The sequence below is a fragment of the Nomascus leucogenys genome, chromosome 3 (genome assembly GCF_006542625.1).
Source record: "Nomascus leucogenys isolate Asia chromosome 3, Asia_NLE_v1, whole genome shotgun sequence".
NCBI lineage: Eukaryota > Metazoa > Chordata > Mammalia > Primates > Hylobatidae > Nomascus > Nomascus leucogenys.
In genome coordinates, this window is record NC_044383.1 from 96,080,499 (window position 1) to 96,104,659 (window position 24,161).

The window sequence follows — 24,161 nt, forward strand, 5'->3', positions numbered from 1 at the left end:
TTTTGGATATATGAACTATAGTTATGATTCCCTCTTGTCTTGCTATAATCCTTAGTGTCCAATCTGACTGACTTACATGCTCCAGCTATTGTCTTAAACGTAGCGTGGTATCGCCAAGGCATCTATCCTATTGGAGGTTCATTAAATTAGCTCAGTACATCCGTGAAAAAATGTAGACACTGCCTGCGCTGTCTCAAGAATGGGGCCAGATCTTTCTCTACCTGCCTCTTCTTGTTCTCTGCTTTCTGTTTTTCTGGCTTCACACCACCCTCACTTGGTTTGGCATCTTTGCTCTTGTTGTGAGTCTAGCTTCCACTTGATTAACAACATGTTTGAACTGGTTTTGAAGACTTTGACCAGTATCTCCTCTGGGACACGATGGCTGGCATTAACTCCTGGTCTGACACATTGTGATGGTAAGTATTACACTGAAAGGGACTGCATGCCTAGCTCTGGATGGAACTCAGACCTTGCCCAGCTAACTCTTCCAAGTTAGACAGTTCCAGAGACCATCTATCTCCAGAGTATCTCCAGAGTCCTTGCCCTTGCCTTGTAAGCAAAAGCAACAATATCTCCCTGCCATTCCCTATGCTGGTAATACTTCCCAACATCTGTGTATCACAAGTGGATCACAGAAAGATGCTTGGCACTCTGCTGTGCTTGCCAAAACCTTCCTGTTCCTACAGCCACTGCCACTGCCACTGCCTGGAGAGCTTATCAGGCATTCCACGTGCAACTGTTTGCAGGAATGCTGAACTTCTGGTGTACATGTATTGGAATGATGTTCATACTTGGTCTCTTTACTGATGGAAGTGGCAGAAGAATAAGTAATTTCCATGGATCTAGCTCTCTCTTGAAGGGCCATTGTTTGGGCTGCCTAAATGTTCTGAGCTATGAATTTTGGGGCTCTACCCTCTAAGAGATGTCTAGTATTATCATTCCAGAGCCTAGGGGTGTATCTATGGGAGGAGGTGTGGGATAGACTGTTATGTCATCTAAGTTTGTCTCACCATTGCGGATGTAAAGTGGCATAACTTAGTCCTCTAGTCCCAATTCTGGAAGATCCCAGGGACACACTGCTTGCTGAACATACCAGAACTACTGAGCCCACTGTCAACCTTTCCAATTCTAGAGACATGTGAGGATAAAAGCATAGATGAAGAACTCCTCACTCCCACCCCACATGTCCTTGAGGCCAAGCCCTTGCCCTCCCATGCTAAAGATGGAGGAGTGGCACACCCCAAGCCAGTCCTTGCTGGGAGACATTGCATGTTCTATCATAGGCAGAGTAGGTGTTTTGTAGGCCATTGCCCAGCTTTCATTAGCCCAACCAATGAGAAACTGTAAGACTGTCCAGACCACTACCCAGAGGAAACTGACTTGTACCAGGCCCATACCATCACTTTGCCACCATTTCTTGGCACAGTGGGAAGAAGGCATTTTCTATTTCCATACAAATGAAGATGGCAGGCTACTGCTTTCAGATTGAAGTGATGACAGATTCAGAGACATCAGGTAGCTTTGTGTCCAGCCATCCCTGCTACCCATCTGACCTCTGGCCAGGCTGATGTAGCCTTGTGTCCAGCCATCCCTGCTACCCATCTGACCTCAGGCCAGGCTGATATGAGTGGACACACTGGTGACTAATGACTTGCAAGACTATTCATAAAGATACACTCGGGGCGGGAATGCCCAGACTGGGGCTATTCATTCACTGGGGAAAACGAGATTTTCCAGAATCTAGAAGCAGGGAGCAGTGAGGAGCTTTTAGGTTGCCACATATTGACTCTATCTGTTACTCTGGGGTAAGGATATAGCTCCAAGAAGCTGATTTTGGTTAAGGGCCAAAACAACACAATAGATTGCGAATGAAAAGATAATTATAGATCGTGTAGGCCCTTTTAAAATAGTGATGGAAACACCAACTATAAAAGGGCTCTAGTATAAAACAAAATTAAGATGAATTTGGCAATGCTCTGCTGTGTGATGTCCCTGGAAGTGCACATATCTCTTCAGGGATTTTTGAGTCATCAATTATCCATCCTCACTCAGCCCCTCACTCAAGTTTTTTTTTTTTTTATTCTCTTTGTTTTTTTATTCCATTAATCTCATTTTGAAGTTACTATTTTAGTTGTCATTTATTTTTTATTTTGTTTTATTTATTTTTAATTATACTTTAAGTTCTGGGGCACATGTGCACAATGTGCAGGTTTGTTACATATGTATACATGTGCCATGTTGGTAGGCTGCACCCATTAACTCATCATTTACATTAGCTATATCTCCTAATGCTTTCCTGCCCCCTTCTCCCCATCCCACAGCAGGCCCCTTGTGATGTTCCCCTTTCTGTGTCCAAGTGTTCTCATTGCTCAATTCCTACCTATGAGTGAGAACATGCGGTGTTTGGTTTTTTGTCCTTGCGATAGTTTGCTGAGAATGATGGTTTCCAGCTTCATCCATGTCCCTACAAAGGACATGAACTCATCCTTTTTTATGGCTGCATAGTATTCCATGGTGCATATGTGCCACATTTTCTTTTATATATATATACATATATATACATATGTATATATATTTTATTATACGTTTAAGTTCTAGAGTACATGTGCACAATGTGCAGGTTTGTTACATATGTATACATGTGCCATGTTGGTGTGCTGCACCCATTAACTCATCATTTACATTAGGTATATCTCCTAATGCTATCCCTCCCCTCTCCCCCAACCCCACAATGGGCTCCGGTGTGTGATGTTCCCCTTCCTGTGTCCAAGTGTTCTCATTGTTCAATTCCCACCTGTGAGTGAGAACATGCAGTGTTTGGTTTTTTGTCCTTGCAATAGTTTGCTGAGAATGATGGTTTCCAGCTTCATCCATGTCCCTACAAAGGACATGAACTCATCATTTTTTATGGCTGCATAGTATTCCATGGTGTATATGTGCCACATTTTCTTAATCCAGTCTATCATTGTTGGACATTTGGGTCGGTTCCAAGTCTTTGCTATTGTGAGTAGTGCCGCAATAAACATACGTGTGCATGTGTCTTTACAGCAGCATGATTTATATTCCTTTGAGTATATACCCAGTAATGGGATGGCTGAGTCAAACGGTATTTCTAGTTCTAGATCTTTGAGGAATTGCCACATTGTCTTCCACAATGGTTGAACTAGTTTACAGTGCCACCAACAGTGTAAAAGTGTTCCTATTTCTCCACATCCTCTCCAGCACCTGTTGTTTCCTGACTTTTTAATGATTGCCATTCTAACTGGTGTGAGATGATATCTCATTGTGGTTTTGATTTGCATTTCTGTGATGGCCAGTGATGATGAGCATTTTTTCATGTGTCTGTTGGCTGCATAAATGTCTTCTTTTGAGAAGTGTCTGTTCATATCCTTTGCCCACTTGTTGATGGGGTTGTTTTTTTCTTGTAAATTTGTTTGAGTTCTTTGTAGATTCTGGATATTAGCCCTTTGTCAGATGGGTAGATTGCAAAAATTTTCTCCCATTCTGTAGGTTGCCTGTTCACTCTGATGGTAGTTTCTTTTGCTGTGCAGAAGCTCTTTAGTTTAATTAGATCCCATTTGTCAATTTCGGCTTTTGTTGCCATTACTTTTGGTGTTTTAGTCATAAAGTCCTTGCCCATGCCTATGTCCTGAATGGTATTGCCTAGGTTTTCTTCTATGGTTTATATGGTTTTAGGTCTAACATGTAAGTCTTTAATCCATCTTGAATTAATTTTTGTATAAGGTGTAAGGAAGGGATCCAGTTTCAGCTTTCTACCTATGGCTAGCCAGTTTTCCCAGCACCATTTGTTGAATAGGGAACCCTTTCCCCATTTCTTGTTTTTGTCAGGTTTGTCAAAGATCAGATAGTTGTAGATGTGTGGTATTATTTCTGAGGGCTCTTTTCTGTTCCATTGGTCTATATCTCTGTTTTGATACCAGTACCATGCTGTTTTGGTTACTGTAGCCTTGTAGTATAGTTTGAAGTCAGGTAGCTTGATGCCTCCCACTTTGTTCTTTTGGCTTAGGATTGTCTTGGCAATGTGCGCTCTTTTTTGGTTCCATATGAACTTTAAAGTAGTTTTTTCCAATTCTGTGAAGAAAGTCCTTGGTACCTTGATGGGGATGGCATTGAATCTATAAATCACCTTGGACAGTATGGCCATTTTCACAATATTGATTCTTCCTATCCATGAGCATGGAATGTTCTCCCATTTGTTTGTGTCCTCTTTTATTTCGTTGAGCAGTGGTTTGTAGTTCTCCTTGAAGAGGTCCTTCACATCCCTTGTAAGTTGGATTCCTAGGTATTTCATTCTTTTTGAAGCAATTGTGAATGAGAGTTCACTCATGATTTGGCTCTCTGTTTGTCTGTTATTGGTGTATAAGAATGCTTGTGATTTTTGCACATTGATTTTGTATCCTGAGACTTTGCTGAAGTTGCTTATCAGCTTAAGGAGATTTTGGGCTGAGACGATGAGGTTTTCTAGATATACAGTCATGTCATCTGCAAACAGGGACAATTTGACTTCCTCTTTTCCTAATTAAATACCCTTTATTTCTTTCTCTTACCTGATTGCCCTGGCCAGAACTTCCAACACTATGTTGAATAGGAGTGGTGAGAGAGGGCATCCCTGTCTTGTGCCAGTTTTCAAAGGGAATGCTTCCAGTTTTTGCCCATTCAGTATGATATTGGCTGTGGGTTTGTCATAAATAGCTTATGATTAGATACATCCCATCAATACCTAATTTATTGAGAGTTTTTAGTATGAAGGGCTGTTGAATTTTGTCGAAGGCCTTTTCTGCATCTATTGACCTAATCGAGTTTATATCCCTGTTTTGAAAACCCTTCACTTCCAATTTTGCTTCTACCTTCTACCAGGCTACGGGTTGAGAGCAAACATCAGGATGAGAAGGCTTGCTGGGAACTTGAGCAGAGTGCTAGGTTCTAAAAAAAATTCCTGTGGGGATGCTACAGGATGGGTTAAGGGGTGGCCGGGCAGAAGGCACTTTAGGTTCCATCTCCACTGCAGCCTTTAAATGAGGTCGTTTGTGCATGCCTAGAAAGTGGCCTTGTAAGCAAATGGTGAGGGTGTGGCCCCCAGACTCAGGAAACCATTTATATCACTTTTCCTCTGCCAGCTCCTAGGGCAAGTATCCACATACAGGAAGTACTTGGGTCTGAGGAATGTAATCAGCCAAATCCAGAATGTGGGAAACTCTACAAGACAAGTGACCCGTTTCTTCAACAGAGAAGACACAAGAAGATAGAAAGAAGTAGGGGAAACTTATAGATAAAGAGACTTGAGACATACTAGTCACTTGCATTATGTGAAACCTGGTTAGATCCTGCTTCAAAAAAAAATCAACTAAAAAATATCTATGAGGTAATTAATGAAATCTAGTAGATGATATCAAGGAATAACAATTAATTTTTTAAGTGTGATAATGGTAATGTGTAATAGGTTTAAGAGCCCTTCTCTTTTAGAGATATAAATGGAACATTTTACAGATGAACTGATGTGATATGGATTAGCTTCAAAATAACATAGGTTGAGAGAAGGGAGTAAGTAGAAGTGTAGATGAAACGAGATTAGACTAGAGTTAGTTTTGGACATATGCTGAACCTCAGTGGTAATGTGGAAGGACCTTTATGCTAATCTCTCTGCTTTTGTTTGAACTATTTCCTAATAACAATTGTAAAACATTATGAACACCACGAGAGGCACAACTGAGTTTCTTCATGTTGTTTTTTTTTCTTTCTCCTTTTGCCAATACTTATAATTTATGTCATCTTTTTTGTAGCCATGTAAACCAATTTAAGTTTTTCAAGAGGTAAGTGAGGTTAACAAATAGGTATTTACGTACCTACCTATATACATACTTCTGTTTCAAATACTATGTTTTCTGAGGTCATTTATTGATGTAATTTGGAATTCTGTGATTCCTGTTTGCCTTTTTACTTATCCAGCCTTCCATATTCTGGATATTTTGCCCAAGTTCAGTCTCTTTATCACTGCTGAACAAATAGGTAGTAAGTGGATAGATGGGTAGATAGTTTACAGAGAAACCTTATCTACTTATATTATAATGTATTTATAATCCATATATATGAATCTCTATATATGTATTATATATAAAAACCCATATATCCATATAGATACCTGTCTACATATGTGGATATGGGACATTCTATGGGACATTCTATGTATCATCTCTCTATACATATGAGCTATGTGAAGAGGTATCTTTCTGTCTATAGATAGAGACCAGTAAATACAGTTTGACAAGGCTGCTTTTGCTGCTTCCATCATTGATTTGCTTTGGCAGTTATGGTTTTTACTTTCCTGTATTTTTATTCCTGCATTAATAGTTACAATGTCTTCTTCTAACTTACTAAGAATATAAAGCAACTTTCTTAATTTTTCTTTTTTCATTCAGTAAATCCATTTCAGGTGGACGATTTTATCCCAAACTTGTCATTATTATTCTCCTCTTCTTTTGCAGAGGTATTAGAGTTTGCTCTTTTCTTTTTAATCATTTGGAGCTTCAGTGGTCTTTGTTTTGAAAAATTAGATCCAAGGCCCTTGCTCAGCATCCATTTGAGTACTGGGAGAGGTTTCAGGTCCAGAGTCAGAGGGCAGACTGGATGAGCAGGCTGAAGCCTGACAACATCTGGAGCTCAACAGTAAGATAGTGGCATTCCACTTCCCATTCCTGCCTTCTAAGTGCGGATTAATGCAGACAACCCTAGCCATTGTCAGGACTTAGCGATATAACCCAAGGTGTATGAGGAAGCAGTCAGCAGAGTTAGCAGTACTGCAAGATGGACCACAGCAGATTTCTGATGCTTTTATTGGATAACACAATGTTAAAGAAGACTGGGTCATATAAACTTATTTTTAAAACAAATGTACAATCTGAGAAATAAAAACAAACAAGCAAATAAAACCTTCTGAGCTGCTCAACTGAATAGAGACAATGAGATTGTTGTGCTAAGGCAAAAGAAAGGGCAACTCCAGAAACTATTTTTGCCTCAGATAAAGCATGAGTTTTAAGGCTGCTTTGTGGGCTGTAAATATATTAAAATAAACATACCAAAGTGACAGACTTCTGGGGAGTTGAGCTTCTCCAACATTAGCTTTATGACAAGTTCATCTGGAATGCTTTGACCGCTGATCAACATTGACTGCAACTAAGGACAAGCATAGATATTGTACATTACTGTATAATATATCTATGATACAGAGCTTTTTTTTGTAATCATAGTTACTTTGAAATTTAGGTTTGTTTACCATAACTCCTGATTCGGTTTCAGCAGCAATCTGTTCTTCTAAAATTGGCAAAGCTAAAACATGAATTCAAAATATTAATACAGACTGATATTAGGATCATCAAAATAAGAAACACATTCTAGTGTCTTGTAACTGGTAACAAAGATTAACATTTGTGCATCACTTTATAATTTACAATGCAAATGTATGCATATTATGTCACTTAAGCCTAACCAAAGCAGAAGCAGCAGAATGTCTTCCATAGAGAACTTGTCTCTGCCACTTACTAAGCTTAAGAATCTTGGAGAAGTGAACATGGTGACTCATGTCTGCAATCCCAGTACTTTGGGAGTTCAAGGCAGGAGGATTGCTTGAGCTCAGGAGTTTGAGACCAGCCTGGGCAACATAGGGAGACTACATTTCTACAAAAAGTTAAAAAATTAGCAGGGTGTTATGGTGCATGCATGCCTATAGTCCCTGCTACTCAGGAAGCTGAGGCGGGGTGATTACTTGAGCCCAGGAGGTCAAGGCTGCAGAGAGCCGTGATCATGTCACTGCACTCCAGCCTGGATGACAAAGTGAGGGCGTATCTCAAAATAAAAAAATAAATAATCCTGGGGGAGCTAACTCCATAAATACCTCTGCACCTTGGATGCATATGTACTGTGTAGTGTACAATAGAATGTAAGGATGAAATCAGGTGGGGTATATGACAGTGATTTCTAAATCATTAAGTATAGTTACAAAAGTATGCACTGGTATTAATTAATCCAGATTTTCATAACCATACAATTACATCCAAAGCCTGCTAGTTTTGCACATGGCGTAAAAGGAAATGAATCAAGAAATGTTAAAATGGGTAAACACTGATTAGAAAGAGGGGTCTTGAGGCTGAAATTCCAATGATTTGTTTCCTTTAAAAGAGGAAATGTATCATTCCTTGACAGAGGACATCCTGGGATAGGAATGACAGGGACATGACCCAGGGGAGGACCCAGGAGAGTTGTTGTATCATTAGTTATTAATACTCTATGGGATGTATGGTATTCTTTAAGATTTCCTAGAAGTAAACTTTTTGAACAAAGAAAGAAGAAACTTTTAGAGTTGCGTGTGTGTGTTACGTATTACAAATTGTTCTCCAAAAAATTGTACCAGATTGCAACTTTACTAACAGCATGTGGAATGCCCATTTTGTAACATCCTTACCTACAGTGATTGTAGTAGTTGTAAAGATTCACTGCCAATTTGATAGGCAAATATGGACCAGTGTTATTTTAATTAACATTTCTTAGAATGATGTTAAACTCTTTTTTCTTATACTGTTTATTTTTATTTCTACTTTTATGAATTGCCTATTCATTCTTTTTCTTATTTTTCTATTAGGGCATAAATAGTTTTATTAATTAAAAGAATATTTATATACAAAGATATCAATCCATTGTCTTATACATTGCAAAGAATGCAAGAAAATTTATAAATAAAAAATAAAAGTTATCATTGAAGACAATTAAGTTCTGAAAAATGTTCCTAAGAAAAGCGGTGAGAGTTCCATCTCATTTGAGCTTTCACAAAAAGACACCCAAACACCCATATCCCAAACTGTTCTAAATTACGAAATTAGAGAATTGGAGGTAGTAGAATAGAGTTGACGACATTTCATAAATACTATGAACAAAACTAGGACAAATAAAAGGGCAAAACATTATTGGATTGATGATGCTGTTATAAAAACAATATTGGGCCGGGTGTTGTGGCTCACACCTGTAATCCAGCACTTTGGGAGGCCAAGGTGGGAAGACTGTTTGAGCCCAGGAGTTTGAAACCAGACTGGGCAACAAAGCAAGACCATGTCTCTACAAAAATAAAAATTAATTAATTAATTAAATATAAATAAAAACCCAAGCAGATAATATTCACTGGGTTGATAGGTGGACAAATGTGTGATAAAGCAAATATAGCAAAACGTTAATCACAGACTCTAGATGGTGAGTATATGGGCATTCACTGTATAATTATCTCCATTTTATGCATATTTGAAAGTTTTCATAATAAAATATTAGAGAAAAAAGATAAAATTTACCTTCAACACGAATACATTTCCATGCCTGTGTTATGTAATGGGCTAATGTTGTTTTCCCAACACCCTTAAAAAGAAAAATGTTATTTAAAGCCCAATAGAACAGTTACTTGCCAGTGAAACAGATACAGCAATTTTTAAAGATTCTTTTGCTAGTTACTATTACATCAATGTTATAATTTTTCCCATAAAAATGAAGAATAGACCCTAGATATGTATAGTTTAGTTTTTCTTTACTAATTCTTGCATATGCCACATCTCCTAAAGTAATATAAATAAACTTTTTAATATTAAGTACATAGCCCTAAAATCAGGAAGCTATACCATTATGGTATTGCACTCTTTTAACTGTCAAATTTTATAATTTTGATTACAAATCATTGTGATTATATTGGAAAGTCATCATTTTATTTCCTTTCTAAAGTTTATAATCATGAATGTTTTGACAGGCTTCCATTTAGTAATTTTGATGAGCAAAAAGATCCTTTTTAACTGACATCTTTGGAAAGTATCATACTTTAAAGATAAAAGGTCATTTTGATGAAGTAACATTTGCGTCTGGTTGCTTTCACTGTTGACTTTTTAAAACCCACTATGTTTTTAGAAATACAGTGAAAGTTGTTGAAACCATTTATTGGTACCTGTCCCAGGGCCCACATAAAATAAGTCAAGGATGGGATCCAGCTCTTAATCTCTGCTATTTTGGAGAGGCTCTTTAATTAACCAGCTCAGTGGCTGTCAGTAGCTCTTATCTAGAGTTTCTTACTGGAAATGTCTAGAAAAGCAAACTTTATTATAACAGCCATTTTTGTTTCTTTCTGCTTTGTGGAAAAACAACACATAGGTCCCCTAACACGCTGTAGGTAAAGCCTGAGGCATGGTGCCTCTCAGGATCTCAGATATTAACAGGAGAACCTCCTGGCTCATCTTGATGATGTCCTATCTTCACATATCCAGAGAGCCTCACAACAAATTGCAAAGGAAGTTTCATATGCAAATCAAGTCTGAAATAACCTCAGATCACACACTACTAACAGTTGTCATGTGCGGTGTTTTGGTAAGTTAATTTCGTCATAATATAAAAGCAAATTTAAATATAGTCTGGGTTCCTTCTCAATTATAACATATAACATAGTATTCTGGTATATATGTACCACATCTTCTTTATCTAGTCTACCACTGATGGGCATTTAGGTTGATTCCATGTCTTTGCTGTTGTGAGTAGTGTTGCGATGAGCATATGTGTGCATGGGTGCAAGAGATAATTATGAATTTATAACCAATATTATGTCAGATTTTAAGTCATATAATGAAAGCTTATCAGACACTCAAAAAATGAGCACAATATGTGGTTTTTATTTTTATATGGTAACTCAGAAAATTGTGATTTTAAAAATAAAAAAAATTACACCAAATAATAAGAGATAACTTACTGGTTTCCCAAATACAACAAAGCAAACAGGTTTGGACAACAAAAAATTCCTTTCAGTTTCATCTTCATCAAATATATCTGCAAAAGGATACTCTTCTGTCTTCTCTTGAGAAGTCATGACACAAAATACTACAATAAAAAAGGGTAAGATTGTCAACTTGCTTAATTTGGTTGGAGGAGGTGACTAGGAACAATTGAAATAACCTGTGAATTTTCTTAGCCCAGAAGTCATTTTGTACCATTAAACACATGAATTTTTTCAGTAATTGCAAATAAGTTTAACTCATTTATAAAACCAACAGTAAGCTCTTAGTTTGAGACAAAAACAAAATCCAACTATATGTTGTATAAAAGAGAGCTCAAAGTGTTTCTAAAAGACTAACTTAAGGAAAAAATACATATATATGTATAAATACACAGATTTGTGTGTATTATATTAAAAACCAAATTAAAGTTAAATATGTTGTACATGCACATGCAACATAGGTGCACGTATAAATTTTACCAGAAATAGAAAAGGTAATGTTGGCTAAATGTATTAGATTCATATTTTCATATTTTAGGAAGCTTTGGTTAATTCCATGAAGAAAACTTTTCCAAAAGTAATGTAGTTTTTACATTTTTTCTTTTGTAATATTTTATAAATATCTGTAAGAACATATATTTATTTTAAAGTTGTTTTCAGAAACCTTTTGCTATTTTGATTTGCTCTTAAGCAGATTTCTAGGCACAGAAGCTCAGGTCCTCAGTATTTTAACATGAACAGTTTTCAACTTAGTCCAACTCTTTTGAAGTCAATCAGAAACAAATAAGGTCATAACAGTTTGTTTTTGAACAAAGACTGTCTCTTGTTTTCAAGCACTTGTAGACTACATATTTATGTTCACAAAATATTTATATATATCCATTGAATATTTCTATTATGTAAACAGTAAAATAGCATGAGACATATCTCTTGATCACAATAAAATAATGTAAAAAATAGTGATAAAAGTATTTTTTAAAATCCCTAATTGTTGAAAATTAAAAAGAAAAAAGAAAACAATATTCTTCTAAATATTACTTGATCCAATACAATTTTAAAATGGAGATAATAAAATATTAGCAAAATAATAGTATTATTAAATATTTAGTTAAAATTATATAGTAAAAAGTAACAAGATCTTGTCCTTTGCACACATGCACACATATGCTCATCACAACACTACTCACAACAGCAAAGACATGGAATCAACCTAAATACCCATCAGTGGCAGACTAGATAAAGAAGATGGGGTACATATATACCAGAATACTGTGCAGCCATGAAAAATAAGATCATGTCCTTTGCAGCAACATGGATGAAGCTGGAAGCCATTATCCTAAGCAAACTAATGCAAGAACAGAAAACCAAATACTACACGTTCTCACTTATATGTGGGAACTAAACATCAAGTACACAAGGATACAAAGAAGGGAACAACTGATACTAAGGCCTACTTGAGGGTGGAGGGTAGGATGAGGGAGAGGATAAAAAAAACTACCTATTGGGTACTATGCTTATTATCTGAGTGATGAAATAATCTGTGCACCAAACCCCTATGATATGAAATTTACCTATATAGTAAACCTGCACATGTACCCCTGAACCTAAAAGTTATAAAATAAAATGATATAGCAAAAATATTTTTTAAAAATAGTAATTCTCTTTCAGACCAACACTAATAACAACAAAAACTCATAATTGCACAACTCTATAAAAAGGTATGAATAATTTTAGTAAAAATGTGCATTAGTGATATATTATGTGCACTAACTATAATACTTTGCTGATGAATACTAAAGAAGAAAAAAACATAATATATTTTTGGATGAAAGGATTTAATTTATAAAGATACCTATTATGTTCAAATTCATACATAAAATTAATTATCTGACAGTTTGTGTGTGTGTGTGTGATGTGCATGTGTGCGAAGAGCCATGCATGAAAGAGTCCCAGCCCTGCTAAATATATACATGCCTAAAATATGATAAAGGAGGCATTTCAAATTGGTGAATAAAAAATAAATTGTTTAGAATAATTGGCTATGTGTAAATAACTATCAAAGGTCAACAGAATTCTTTTCACTGAGTTTAAAAAAAGTCAACAGGAAAAAAATATCATGATCCAATTGGAAAATGCACAAAATATCTGAAGAGATATTTCATCAAAGAAGATATACACATGACAAACACATGAAAAGATGTTAAAAATCACTAGCCATTAGAGAAATGCAATTAAAATAATAATCAGCTATTATTACATGCATATCAGAATGGCTAAAATAAAAAATAGTGACAACACCAGATGTTGGTGAGGATGCAAAGAAGCTGGATCCCTCATACATTGCTGGTGGGAATATAAAATGGTATAGTCTGGAAAATATTTGGAAGTTTCTTAAAAAACTAAACATGCAACTACATATGACTAGCCATTGCACTTTTTGGCATTTATCTCAAAGAAAGGGAAATTTATGTTCACATAAAAACATATATGTTAATGTTCATTGCAGCTTTATTCAAAATAGTCAAAAGCTGAAAACAACCCAGATGTTCTTCAAAAGGTGAACAATTAAGCAAACTGTGGTACATCCATACCATGGAATATGACAATAATAAAAACAAATAAACTATTGATACGTGCAGCAATGTGCATCAATCTCTAAAGAATTATACAGAGCAAAACAACAACAACAAAAGTCAATTCCACAATTTACATATTGTCTTATTTATGTAACATTCTTGAAATGACAAAAATATAGAAATAGAGAACAAATTAATGGTTGCCACAAGGTAGCAGGGAGTAGAGCAGAAAGGAAGTGGGTATGACTACATATGGTCAACATATGGAATAGAAATGTTCTGTATCTTGACTATATCAATGTCAATACTATAGTTTTGCAAAATATTATCATAAGAGAAGTAAAGGCATACAAGATTCCTCTATATTATTTCTTACAACTCCATGTAAACCTACGGTTATCTCAAAATGAAAAGTTTGACTAAAAAATATTACCTAGTTGCTGCCCCCCAAAAAAGATTAATGCAGGAGGCTGGCAAGATAGCTGAATAGGAACAGCTCTGGTCTGCAGCTCCCAGCGAGATCAACACAGAAGGTGGGTGATTTCTGCATTTCCAACTGAGGTACCCAGCTCATCTCACTGGGACTGGTTAGACAGTGGATGCAGCTCACGGAGGGTAAGCTGAAGCAGGGTGAGGCATCGTCTCACCCAGGAAGTGCAAGGGGTAGGGGAACTCCCTCCCCTAGCCAAGGGAAGCCGTGAGGGACTGTGCCATGAGGAACGGTGCACTCTGGCCCAGACACTATGCTTTTCCCACAGTCTTCGCAACCTGCAGACCAGGAGATTCCCTCTGGTGCCTACGCCACCAGGGCCCTGGGTTTCAAGCACAAAATTGGGCAGCTGTTTGGGCAGACACCAAGCTAGCTGCAGGAGTTTTTTTTCATATCCCAGTGGCGCCTGGAACACCAGCGAGACAGAACTGTTCACTCCCCTGGAAAGGGAGCTGAAGCCAGGGAGCCAAGTGGTCTAGCTCAGCGGATCCCACCCCCACAGAACCCAGCAAGCTAAGATCCACTGGCTTGAAATTCTCGCTGCCAGCACCGCAGTCTGAAGTGACCTGGGATGCTGGAGCATGGTGGGGGGAGGGGCATCTGTCATTACTGAGGCTTGAGTAGGTGATTTTCCCCTCACAGTGTAAACAAAGCCTTGGGGAAGTTCCAACTGGGCGGAGCCCTCCACAGCTCAGCAAAGCCGCTATAGCCAGACTGCCTCTGTAGATTCCTCCTCTCTGGGCAGGGCATCTCTGAAAAAAAGGCAGCAGCCCCAGTCAGGGGCTTATAGATAAAATTCCCATCTCCCTGGGACAGAGCGCCTGGGGGAAGGAGTGGCTGTGGGCACAACTTCAGCAGACTTAAACATCCCTGCCTGCCAGCTCGGAAGAGAGCAGGGGATCTCCTAGCGCTTGGGCTCTGCTAAGGGTCAGACTGCTTCCTCAAGTGGGTCCCTGTCCCCCATGTATCCTGACTGGGAGACACCTCCCAGCAGGGGCCAACAGACACCTCATACAGGAGAGCTCTCACTGGCATCTGGCAGGTGCCCCCGGGACAAAGCTTCCAGAGGAAGGAACAGGCAGCAATTTTTGCTGTTCTGCAGCCTCCGCTGGTGATACCCAGGCAAACAGAGTCTGGAGTGGACCTCCAGCAAACTCCAGCAGAACTGTAGCAGAGGAACCTGACTGTTAAAAGGAAAACTAACAAACAGAAAAGAATGGCATCAACATCGACAAAAAGGAGGTCCACTCAGAAACCCCATCTGAAGGTCACCAACATCAAAGACCAAAGGTAGATGAATCCACAAAGATGGGGAGAAACCAGCACAAAAAGGCTGAAAATTCCAAAAACCAGAATGCCTCTTCTCCACAGGATCACAACTCCTTGCCAGCATGGGAACAAAACTGGACGGAGAGTAAGTTTGATGAATTGACAGCAGTAGGCTTCAGAAGGTTGGTAATAACAAACTCCTCTGAGCTAAAGGAGCATGTTCTAACCCAATGCAAGGAAGCTAAGAACCTTGATAAAAGGTTAGACGAATTGCTAACTAGAATAACCAGTGTAGAGAAGAACATAAATGACCTGACAGAGCTGAAAAACACAGCACAAGAACTTCATGAGGCATACACAAGTTTCAATAGCTGAATCGATCAAGTGGAAGAAAGGATATTAGTGACTGAAGATCAACTTAATGAAATAAAGACAGAAGACAAGATCAGAGAAAAAAGAATAAAAAGGAACAAACAAAGCCTCCAAGAAATATGGGACTATGTGAAAAGACCAAATCTACATTTGATTGGTGTACCTGAAAGTGACGAGGAGAATGGAATGAAGTTGGAAAACACTCTACAGTGTATTATCCAGGAGAACTTCCCCAACCTAGCAAGGCAGGCCAACATTCAAATTCAGGAAATACAGAGAATGCCATGAAGATATCCCTTGAGAAGAGCAACCCCAAGACACATAATCGTCAGATTCACCAAGGTTGAAATGAAGGAAAAAATGTTAAGGGCAGCCAGAGAAAAAGGATGGGTTATCCACAAAGGGAAGCCCATCAGACTAACAGTGGATCTCTCTGCAGAAGAAGGGAGTGGGGGCCAATATTCAACATTCTTAAAGAAAAGAATTTTCAACCCAGAATTTCATATCCAGCCAAACTAAGCTTCATAAGTGAAGGAGAAATAAAATCCATTACAGACAAGCAAATGCTGAGAGATTTTGTCACAATGAGGCTTCCAAGAGCTCCTGAAGGAAGCACTAAACATGGAAAGGAACAACCGGTACCAGCCACTGAAAAACATACCAAATTGTAAAGAACATCAACACTATGAAGAAACTGCATAAACTAATGGGCAAAACACCCGCCTAGCATCATAGTGACAGGATCAAATTCACACATAACAATATTAATCTTAAAAGCAAATGGGCTAAATGCCCCGATTAAAAGACACAGACTGGCAAACTGGATAAAGAGTCAAGACCCATCAGTGTGCTGTATTCAGGAGACCCATCTCACATGCAAAGACAAACATAGATGCAAAATAAAGGGATGGAGGAATATTTACCAAGCAAATGGAAAGCAAAAAAAGGCAGGAGTTGCAATCCTAATCTCTGATAAAACAGACTTTAAACCAACAAAGATCAAAAGAGACAAAGAAGGGCATTACATAATGGTAAAGGGATCAATGCAGCAAGAAGAACTAACTATCCTAAATATATATGCACCCAGATTCATAAAGCAAGTTCTTAGAGACCTACAAAGAGACTTAGACTCCCACACAATAATAGTGGGAGACTTTAACACCCCATTGTCAATACTAGACAGATCAATGAGACAGAAAATTAATAATGATATTCAGCACTTGAACTCAGCTCTGGACCAAGCAGACCTAATAGACATCTACAGAACTCTCCACCCCAAATCAACAGCATATACATTCTTCTCAGCACCTCATTGCACTTATTCTAAAATTGACCACATAATTGGAAGTAAAACACTCCTCAGCAAATGCAAAAGAACAGAAATCATAACAGTCTCTCAGACCACAGTGCAATCAAATTAGAACTCAGGATTAAGAAACTCACTCAAAGCCACACAACTACACGGAAACTAACCTGCTCCTGAATGACTACTGGGTAAATAACGAAATTAAGGCAGAAATAAAGATGTTCTTTGAAACCAATGAGAATGAAGACACAATGTACCAGAATCTCTGGGACACATTTAAAGCAGTGTGTAGAGGGAAATTTATAGCACTAAATGCTCACAAGAGAAAGCAGGAAAGATCTAAAATTGACACCCTAATATCACAAAAGAACTAGAGAATCAACAGTAAACAAATTAAAAATCTACAGATGACAAGAAATAACTGAGAGCAGAACTGAAAGAGATAGAGACACGACAAACCCTTCAAAAAATCAACGAATCAGCCAGGCATGGTGGCTCACGCCTATAATCCCAGCACTTTGGGAGGCCTAGGCAGGCGAATCACGAGGTCAGGAGATCAAGACCATCCTGGCTAACAGGGTGAAACCCCATCTCTACTAAAAAAATACAAAATATTGGCCAGGCGTGGTGGCGGGTACCTGTAGTCCCAGCTACTTGGGAGGCTGAGGCAGGAGAATGGCGTGAACCTGGGAGGCGGAGCTTGCAGTGAGCCGAGATCGGGCCACTGCACTCCAGCCTGGGTGACAGAGCAAGACTCCGTCTCAAAAAAAAAAAAAAAAAAAAAAATCAATGAATCCAGGAGCTGGTTGTTTGAAAAGATCAACAAAATATATAGACCACTAGCCAGACTAATAAAGAATAAAAGAGAGAAGAATCAAATAGATGCAATAAAAAATGATATAGGGGATATCACCACTGATCCCACAGAAATACAAACTACCATCAAAGAATACCATAAACACTTCTATGCAAATAAACTAGAAAATTTAGAAGAAATGGATAAATACATGGACACATACACCCTCCCAAGTCTAAACCAGGAAGAAGTCGAATCCCTGAATAAACCAATAACGAGCTCTGAAATTGAGGCAGTGATTAATAGCCTACCAACCAAAAAAAGTCCAGGACTAGACGGATTCACAGCTGAATTCTACCAGAGATATGAAGAGGAGCTGGTACCATTCCTTCTGAAACTATTCCAAACAACAGAAAAAGAAGGAATCCTCCCTAACTCATTTTATGAAGCCAGCATCATCCTGATACCAAAACCTGGGAGAGACACAACAAAAAAAGAAAATTTCAGGCCAATATCCCTGATGAACATCAATGTAAAAATCCTCAATAAAATGCTGGCAAACTGAATGCAGCAGCACATCAAAAAGCTTATCCATCACAATCAAGTCAGCTTCATCCCTGGGATGCAAGGCTGGTTCAACATATGCAAATCAATAAATGTAATCCATCACATAAACAGAACCAATGACAAAAACCACGATTATCTCAATAGATGCAGAAAAGGCCTTCAACAAAATTCAACACCCCATTCATGCTAAAAACTCTCAATAAACTAGGTATCAATGGAACATATCTCAAAATAATAAGAGCTATTTATGACAAGCCCACAGCCAATATCATATTGAATGGGCCAAAACTGGAAGCATTCCCTTTGAAAACTGGCACAAAACAAGGACGCCCTCTCTCACCACTGCTATTCAACATAGTATTGGAAGTTCTGGCCAGAGCAATCAGGCAAGAGAAAAAAATAAAGCGTATTCAAATAGGGAGAGAGGAAGTCAAATTGTCTCTGTTTGCAGAGGACATGATTGTATATTTAGAAAACCCCACTGTCTCAGCCCAAAATCTCCTTAAGCTGATAAGCAACTTCAGCAAAGTCTCAGGATACAAAATCAATGTGCAAAAATCACAAGCATTCCTGTACACCAATAACAGAAAAACAGAGGGCCAAATTATGAGTGAACTCCCATTCACAATTGCTACAAAGAGAATAAAATACCTAGGAATCCAACTTACAAGGGATGTGAAGGACCTCTTCATGGAGAACTACAAACCACTGCTCAAGGAAATAAGAGAGGACACAAACAAATGGAAAAACATTCCATGCTCATGGATAGGAAGAATCATATTGTGAAAATGGCCATACTGCCCAAAGTAATTTATAGATTCAATGCTATCCCCATCAAGCTACCACTGACTTTCTTCACGGAATTGGGAAAAACTACTTTAAACTTCATGTGGAACTAAAAAAGAGCTCATATAGCCAAGACAATCCAAAGCAATAAGAACAAAGCTGGAAGCATCACGCTACCTGACTTCAAACTATACTACAAGGCTACTGTAACCAAAACAGCATGGTACTGGTACCACAACAGATACATAGACCAATGGAACAGAAGAGAGGCCTCAGGAATAACACCACACATCTACAACCATCTGATCTTTGACAAACCTGACACAAACAAGCAATGGGGAAAAGATTCCCTATTTAATAAATGGTCTTCAGAAAGCCGGCTAGTCAAATGCAGAAAACTGAAATTGGATCCCTTCCTTACACTTTATACAAAAATTAACTCAAGATGGATGAAAGACTTAAACGTAAGACCCAGGATCATAAAAGTCCTAGAAGAAAACCTGGGCAATACCATTAAGGACATAGGCATGGGCAAAGACTTCATGACTAAAATACCAAAAGCAATGGCAACAAAAGCCAAAATTGACAAATGGCATCTAATTAAATTAAAGAGCTTCAGCACAGCAAAAGAAACCATCATCAGAGTGAACAGGCAACCTACAGAATGAGAGAAAATTGTTGCAATCTATCCCTCTGACAAAGGGCTAATATCCAGAATCTACAAAGAACTTAAACAAATTTACAAGAAAAAAAATAAACAACCCCATCAAAAAGTGGGCAAAGGATACGAACAGACAATTCTCAAAAGAAGACATTTATGCAGCCAGCAGACATATGGAAAAAATGCTCATCATCACTGGTCATTGGAGAAACGCAAAACCACAATGAGATACCATCTCACACCAGTTAGAATGGCGATCATTAAAAAGTCAGGAAACAACAGATGCTGGAGAGGATGTGGAGAAATAGAGATGCTTTTACACTGTTGGTGGGAGTGTAAATTAGTTCAACCATTGTGGAAGACAGTGTGGTGATTCCTCAAGGATCTAGAACCAGAAATACCATTTGACCCAGCAATCTCATTACTGGGTATACACCTAAAGGATTAGAAATCATTCTACTATAAAGACACATGCACACATATGTTTACTGGAGCACTATTTATAACAGAAAAGACTTGGAACCAACCTAAATGTCCATCAGTAATAGATTGGATAAAGAAAATGTGGCACATAACACACCATGGAATACTATGCAGCCATAAAAAAGGATGAATTCATGTCCTTTGCAGGGACATGGATGAAGATGGAAACCATCATTCTCAGCAAACTATCACAAGAACAGAAAACCAAACACTGCACGTTCTCACTCATAAGTGAGAGTTCAACTATGAGAACACATGGATGTAGGGAGGGGAACATCACACACTGGGGCCTGTTAGGGGGTGGGGGGCTATGGGAGGGATAACATTAGGAGAAATACCTAATGTAGGTGACGGGTTGATGGGTGCAGCAAACCACCATGGCACGGGTATACCTATGTAACAAAACTTCACGTTCTGCATATGTACCCCAGAACTTAAATAATAAAAAAAGAAAATGAAAAGGCCAAGTGGAAGCTCATGACATTGCATACTGGGTCCTCCACCTCTGGGCAAGATAACCAAGAGTAAATCATTCTGAATGAAGAGTGATACCAACCACAATTTAAAAGATGTACAATCCTGCTTATTTCTCCAGTCTTGCTTTTGTAGAAGCTAGACAGAGCACAACAGATGAGGGTAAACTTCTGCAAATTTAACAAGCTGGTAGTCTCAGTTGCAACTGCTGTGCAGATGAGATCTTTACTAGATAGACACAGTCTCTTGTATTTTTTATGCAGCTGATAATCTGGCAATGTGTGCATCGTTTTCAATCCCTATCAAGAAAGAGGATCGGAAGCAATTTGTATTCACTTAGAGCAGTGACAGTGAACATCCAGTCTTACCCAAGGACTCTCCTGCTGTTTCAGACAATATAGTGTAAAGGGGTCTTGATCCACAATATTGACAATATCAGACCTAGTGAGCAGGAAGTTGCAAGTGTCCTGGATCCCCTTATAAAGACACATAAGCAGTATAAAGTAAGAGATAAACCTACAAAGTTTGAAGGTCTTATTACTTTGGTAAAGTTTTTTTTTTTTTGAGACGGAGTCTTGCTCTTTCGCCCAGGCTGGAGTGCAGTGGCGCGATCTCGGCTCACTGCAAGCTCCGCCTCCCGGGTTCACGCCATTCTCCTGCCTCAGCCTCTCCGAGTAGCTGGGACTACAGGCGCCCGCCATCACGCCCGGCTAATTTTTTGTATTTTTTAGTAGAGACGGGGTTTCACCGTGGTCTCGATCTCCTGACCTTGTGATCCGCCCGCCTCGGCCTCCCAAAGTGCTGGGATTACAAGCGTGAACCACCGCGCCCGGCCTACTTTGGTAAAGTTTTAAAAGGCCAGTGACATTCTGTCACTGGGACATTCTGTCCAAGGGAAAGGATGAGTTACTGTACCTTGTACCGTCAACCTCTAAGAAAGAGGCACAGTATTTTGTAGGCCTCTTTAGTTTTCAAAGAGAGCATGAAGCGCACTTAAGAATACTGTTTTGACCCATTTAGTGGGTGACATGGAAAGCTGTCATTTTTGAGTGGGGCACACAGCAAGAAAGAGCTCTGTAGTTTTAGGTTGCAGTACCAGAGGCTTTGCTTTCTGGGCCATACATCTGGCTAGAAGGTCTCACAATGCTGTGGTATGTAAGGATACCTTCTGGAGTCTTAGGAAAGCCACAACAGGAGCCTCTCTCTGTAGATCCTTGCTGTCTGCAGCAGAGAATGATTCCCCATTCAAAAAACAGCTCTTGGCATGCTCTTGGGCTCTGGTAGAGAATGAATGCCTGGTCGTGGGATATCAAGTGACTATGCAACTGGAAGTATCCACTATGAGCTGGTTATGTCAGGCAAGTCAAGTCCTAAAGTCAGGCAGGCATGGCAGCAATTCATTAAATGATAAAAATGGAACATTGGGATCAGGCTCAAACAGGTCTTCAGGGCACAAATAAATTTCATAAATAAGCAGCCCAGATGCCCACGTCACCTGTCTCATGCACCAATGTCTCTTTCAGCCCACACCTCATGTAGAATTCCCTAAGAACAGCTGACAGAAAATGAAAACAAAATTCATGGATGAATCACAATATACTGGTAAGAGCTGTAAATGTAATGCTTCCAGACATTAGTTCCTCTCACAAGTAGCCCTGAAAAATGGTGATTCGGGGAAATCTTCCTGGCAGGCAGAGCTTTAAGCCGTATTCCTAGGCTCTCAATTTGGAGGACAATGCCGATTGGTTTTATCAAGGGCCTAGAAGGTGCAAGATCAGAAGGTAAGAGAGAAAGAGTTCTGGGGAAGAAGCACGTGATTGGGCCTATGAGGGTGGTGTAGCAAACACACCCTAATCTGACCTCCAATGAGTCACACCCTTACGTAATCCTCTTCCTTTGAGTGGGAGTGGGGTCTGTAACTTGCTTCTAAATATAGCAAAGGTGATAGAATGTCTGTCTCATGAATATGTTACATTGTATAAGACTCCATCTTAGGGGACTGGAGGGAGACTTTCTGTCGGTTTGGAAGGAGTAAGCTGCCATGTTGTGAGAGGACCACGTGATGAGGAAGAGTAGGTGGCATGTGAGTGCAGCCCCTGCCAACAGCCGGTAAGAAAACAGGGACCTCAGTCCTACAACCACAAAACAATGATGCTTGCCAACAATGTGAATCAGCTTGGGAGTGGATTCTTCCCTAGTCAAGTCTCCAGATGGAAGCACATCTCAGCCAACACCAGATTGCAGCCTTGTGAAACCCTAAGCAGAGGACCCAGCTGAGTGATGCCAGGGCCCCTGGCCGTGGAAACTGTGTGATCACAAGTGTGTGTTGTTTCAAGCTCCTAAATTTGTGGTAATTTGCTATGCAGCATAGAAAACTAATATAAGCAGATGTACAATACATAGATATTTGTATCTCAGAAAGCATCCACCTCAGAAGAGGCACTGAAAAAATCAGGTGGACAGGATAATTTATCCAGTAGACATGAGCCAATCTTTGCTTCTGGTCACCTCAATGCTTGTATAATGGGTTTGTAAATGAAGTAGGCATGGTGGCAGGGATGAAGGTGATGAAGGCTAGGCATGGGCTCATAACAAGGCCCCCTTTCACGAGGCTGGTTTAGCTACACTACTGCTGCTGAATGTTCTACCTGTTCATGGCAGAGACCTGCTCATATTAAGCCCTCAATATGGTACAACCCCTTTAGGAGACAAAACATTCATTCAGTGACAAATTGATTACACAGGACCCCTTCAGCTTTAAAGAGGCAAGTGACAAATGCTCCTAATATGGGCTTGTTTTTCCTACCTGCAGTGCCTTGGCCAGCACCACTACCTAAAGGTTTAGAGTATGTCTCATTTATCTTCATGACATCTCATATAATATTGCCTTGGATCAGAGGACCCTTTTTACAATACCACTTTACCTAGAAGCTGCTGGTTTGACAGACTGTTGGAACGGTCTCTTAAAGGCACAGCTAAGGCGCTATCTTGGGATTGTGTGGGATTGAGACAATGTACTTCAAGATGAGGAATATGCTTTGAAACAAGGGCTAGAAGTAGGAGTGACCCCTCTCACTAATACTCTCAGTGATTGACTTGGGAAATTGGCACCTCACTTCTGGACAAGAGGTCCTGGGTCTGGTGGAGGGGAGAGATGGTTCTATCAGGGGACCCAGTAAAGGTTTCATTAAATCTTAAAACTACTGCTGCCACCTGGTCATTTTTGACTCCAAAAGCCCATAAGGAGTTATTGCATTGGCAGATGGAGATAGGGTTGCTGCTATATAATTAGATGAGATTGGGGGTGCTCAGGGTGGTATGGCCATAAACTGCTAGATAAGTGGGATAGGGGATGCATTTCTTGAACTCAGGGGATTCTCTGAGACAGCTCTTGATGCTTTCATGTCCAGTGAATGGGTAACTGCAGCAACCAAAACCCGACAATGACACAGTAACCAAAGGCTTACTCTCCTCAGGGATGAAAGCTCGTTATCCTACTGGGCAAACACAGACCAGCAGAAGTGTTGGCCAAGAGTAAGGAAAATCTAGAATAATGGTAGAGGAAGGAGATGATCCA

At 39.2% G+C, this 24,161-nt stretch overlaps 1 protein-coding gene across 1 annotated transcript in view; it reads right to left on the minus strand.

The window, feature by feature from the left end:
- Positions 1–24,161, minus strand: part of AK9 (adenylate kinase 9) — a 216,128-nt gene that overhangs the window by 189,899 nt on the left and 2,068 nt on the right. Inside the window, exons 2-5 of the mRNA XM_003255556.3 lie at positions 10,781–10,908; positions 9,351–9,414; positions 7,292–7,344; positions 7,095–7,191 (exon numbers count right to left, since the gene is read on the minus strand). Coding sequence (XP_003255604.1) covers positions 7,095–7,191; positions 7,292–7,344; positions 9,351–9,414; positions 10,781–10,897 — 331 coding nt within the window. The 5' untranslated portion in view covers positions 10,898–10,908. The remainder of the gene's footprint in view (positions 1–7,094; positions 7,192–7,291; positions 7,345–9,350; positions 9,415–10,780; positions 10,909–24,161) is intronic.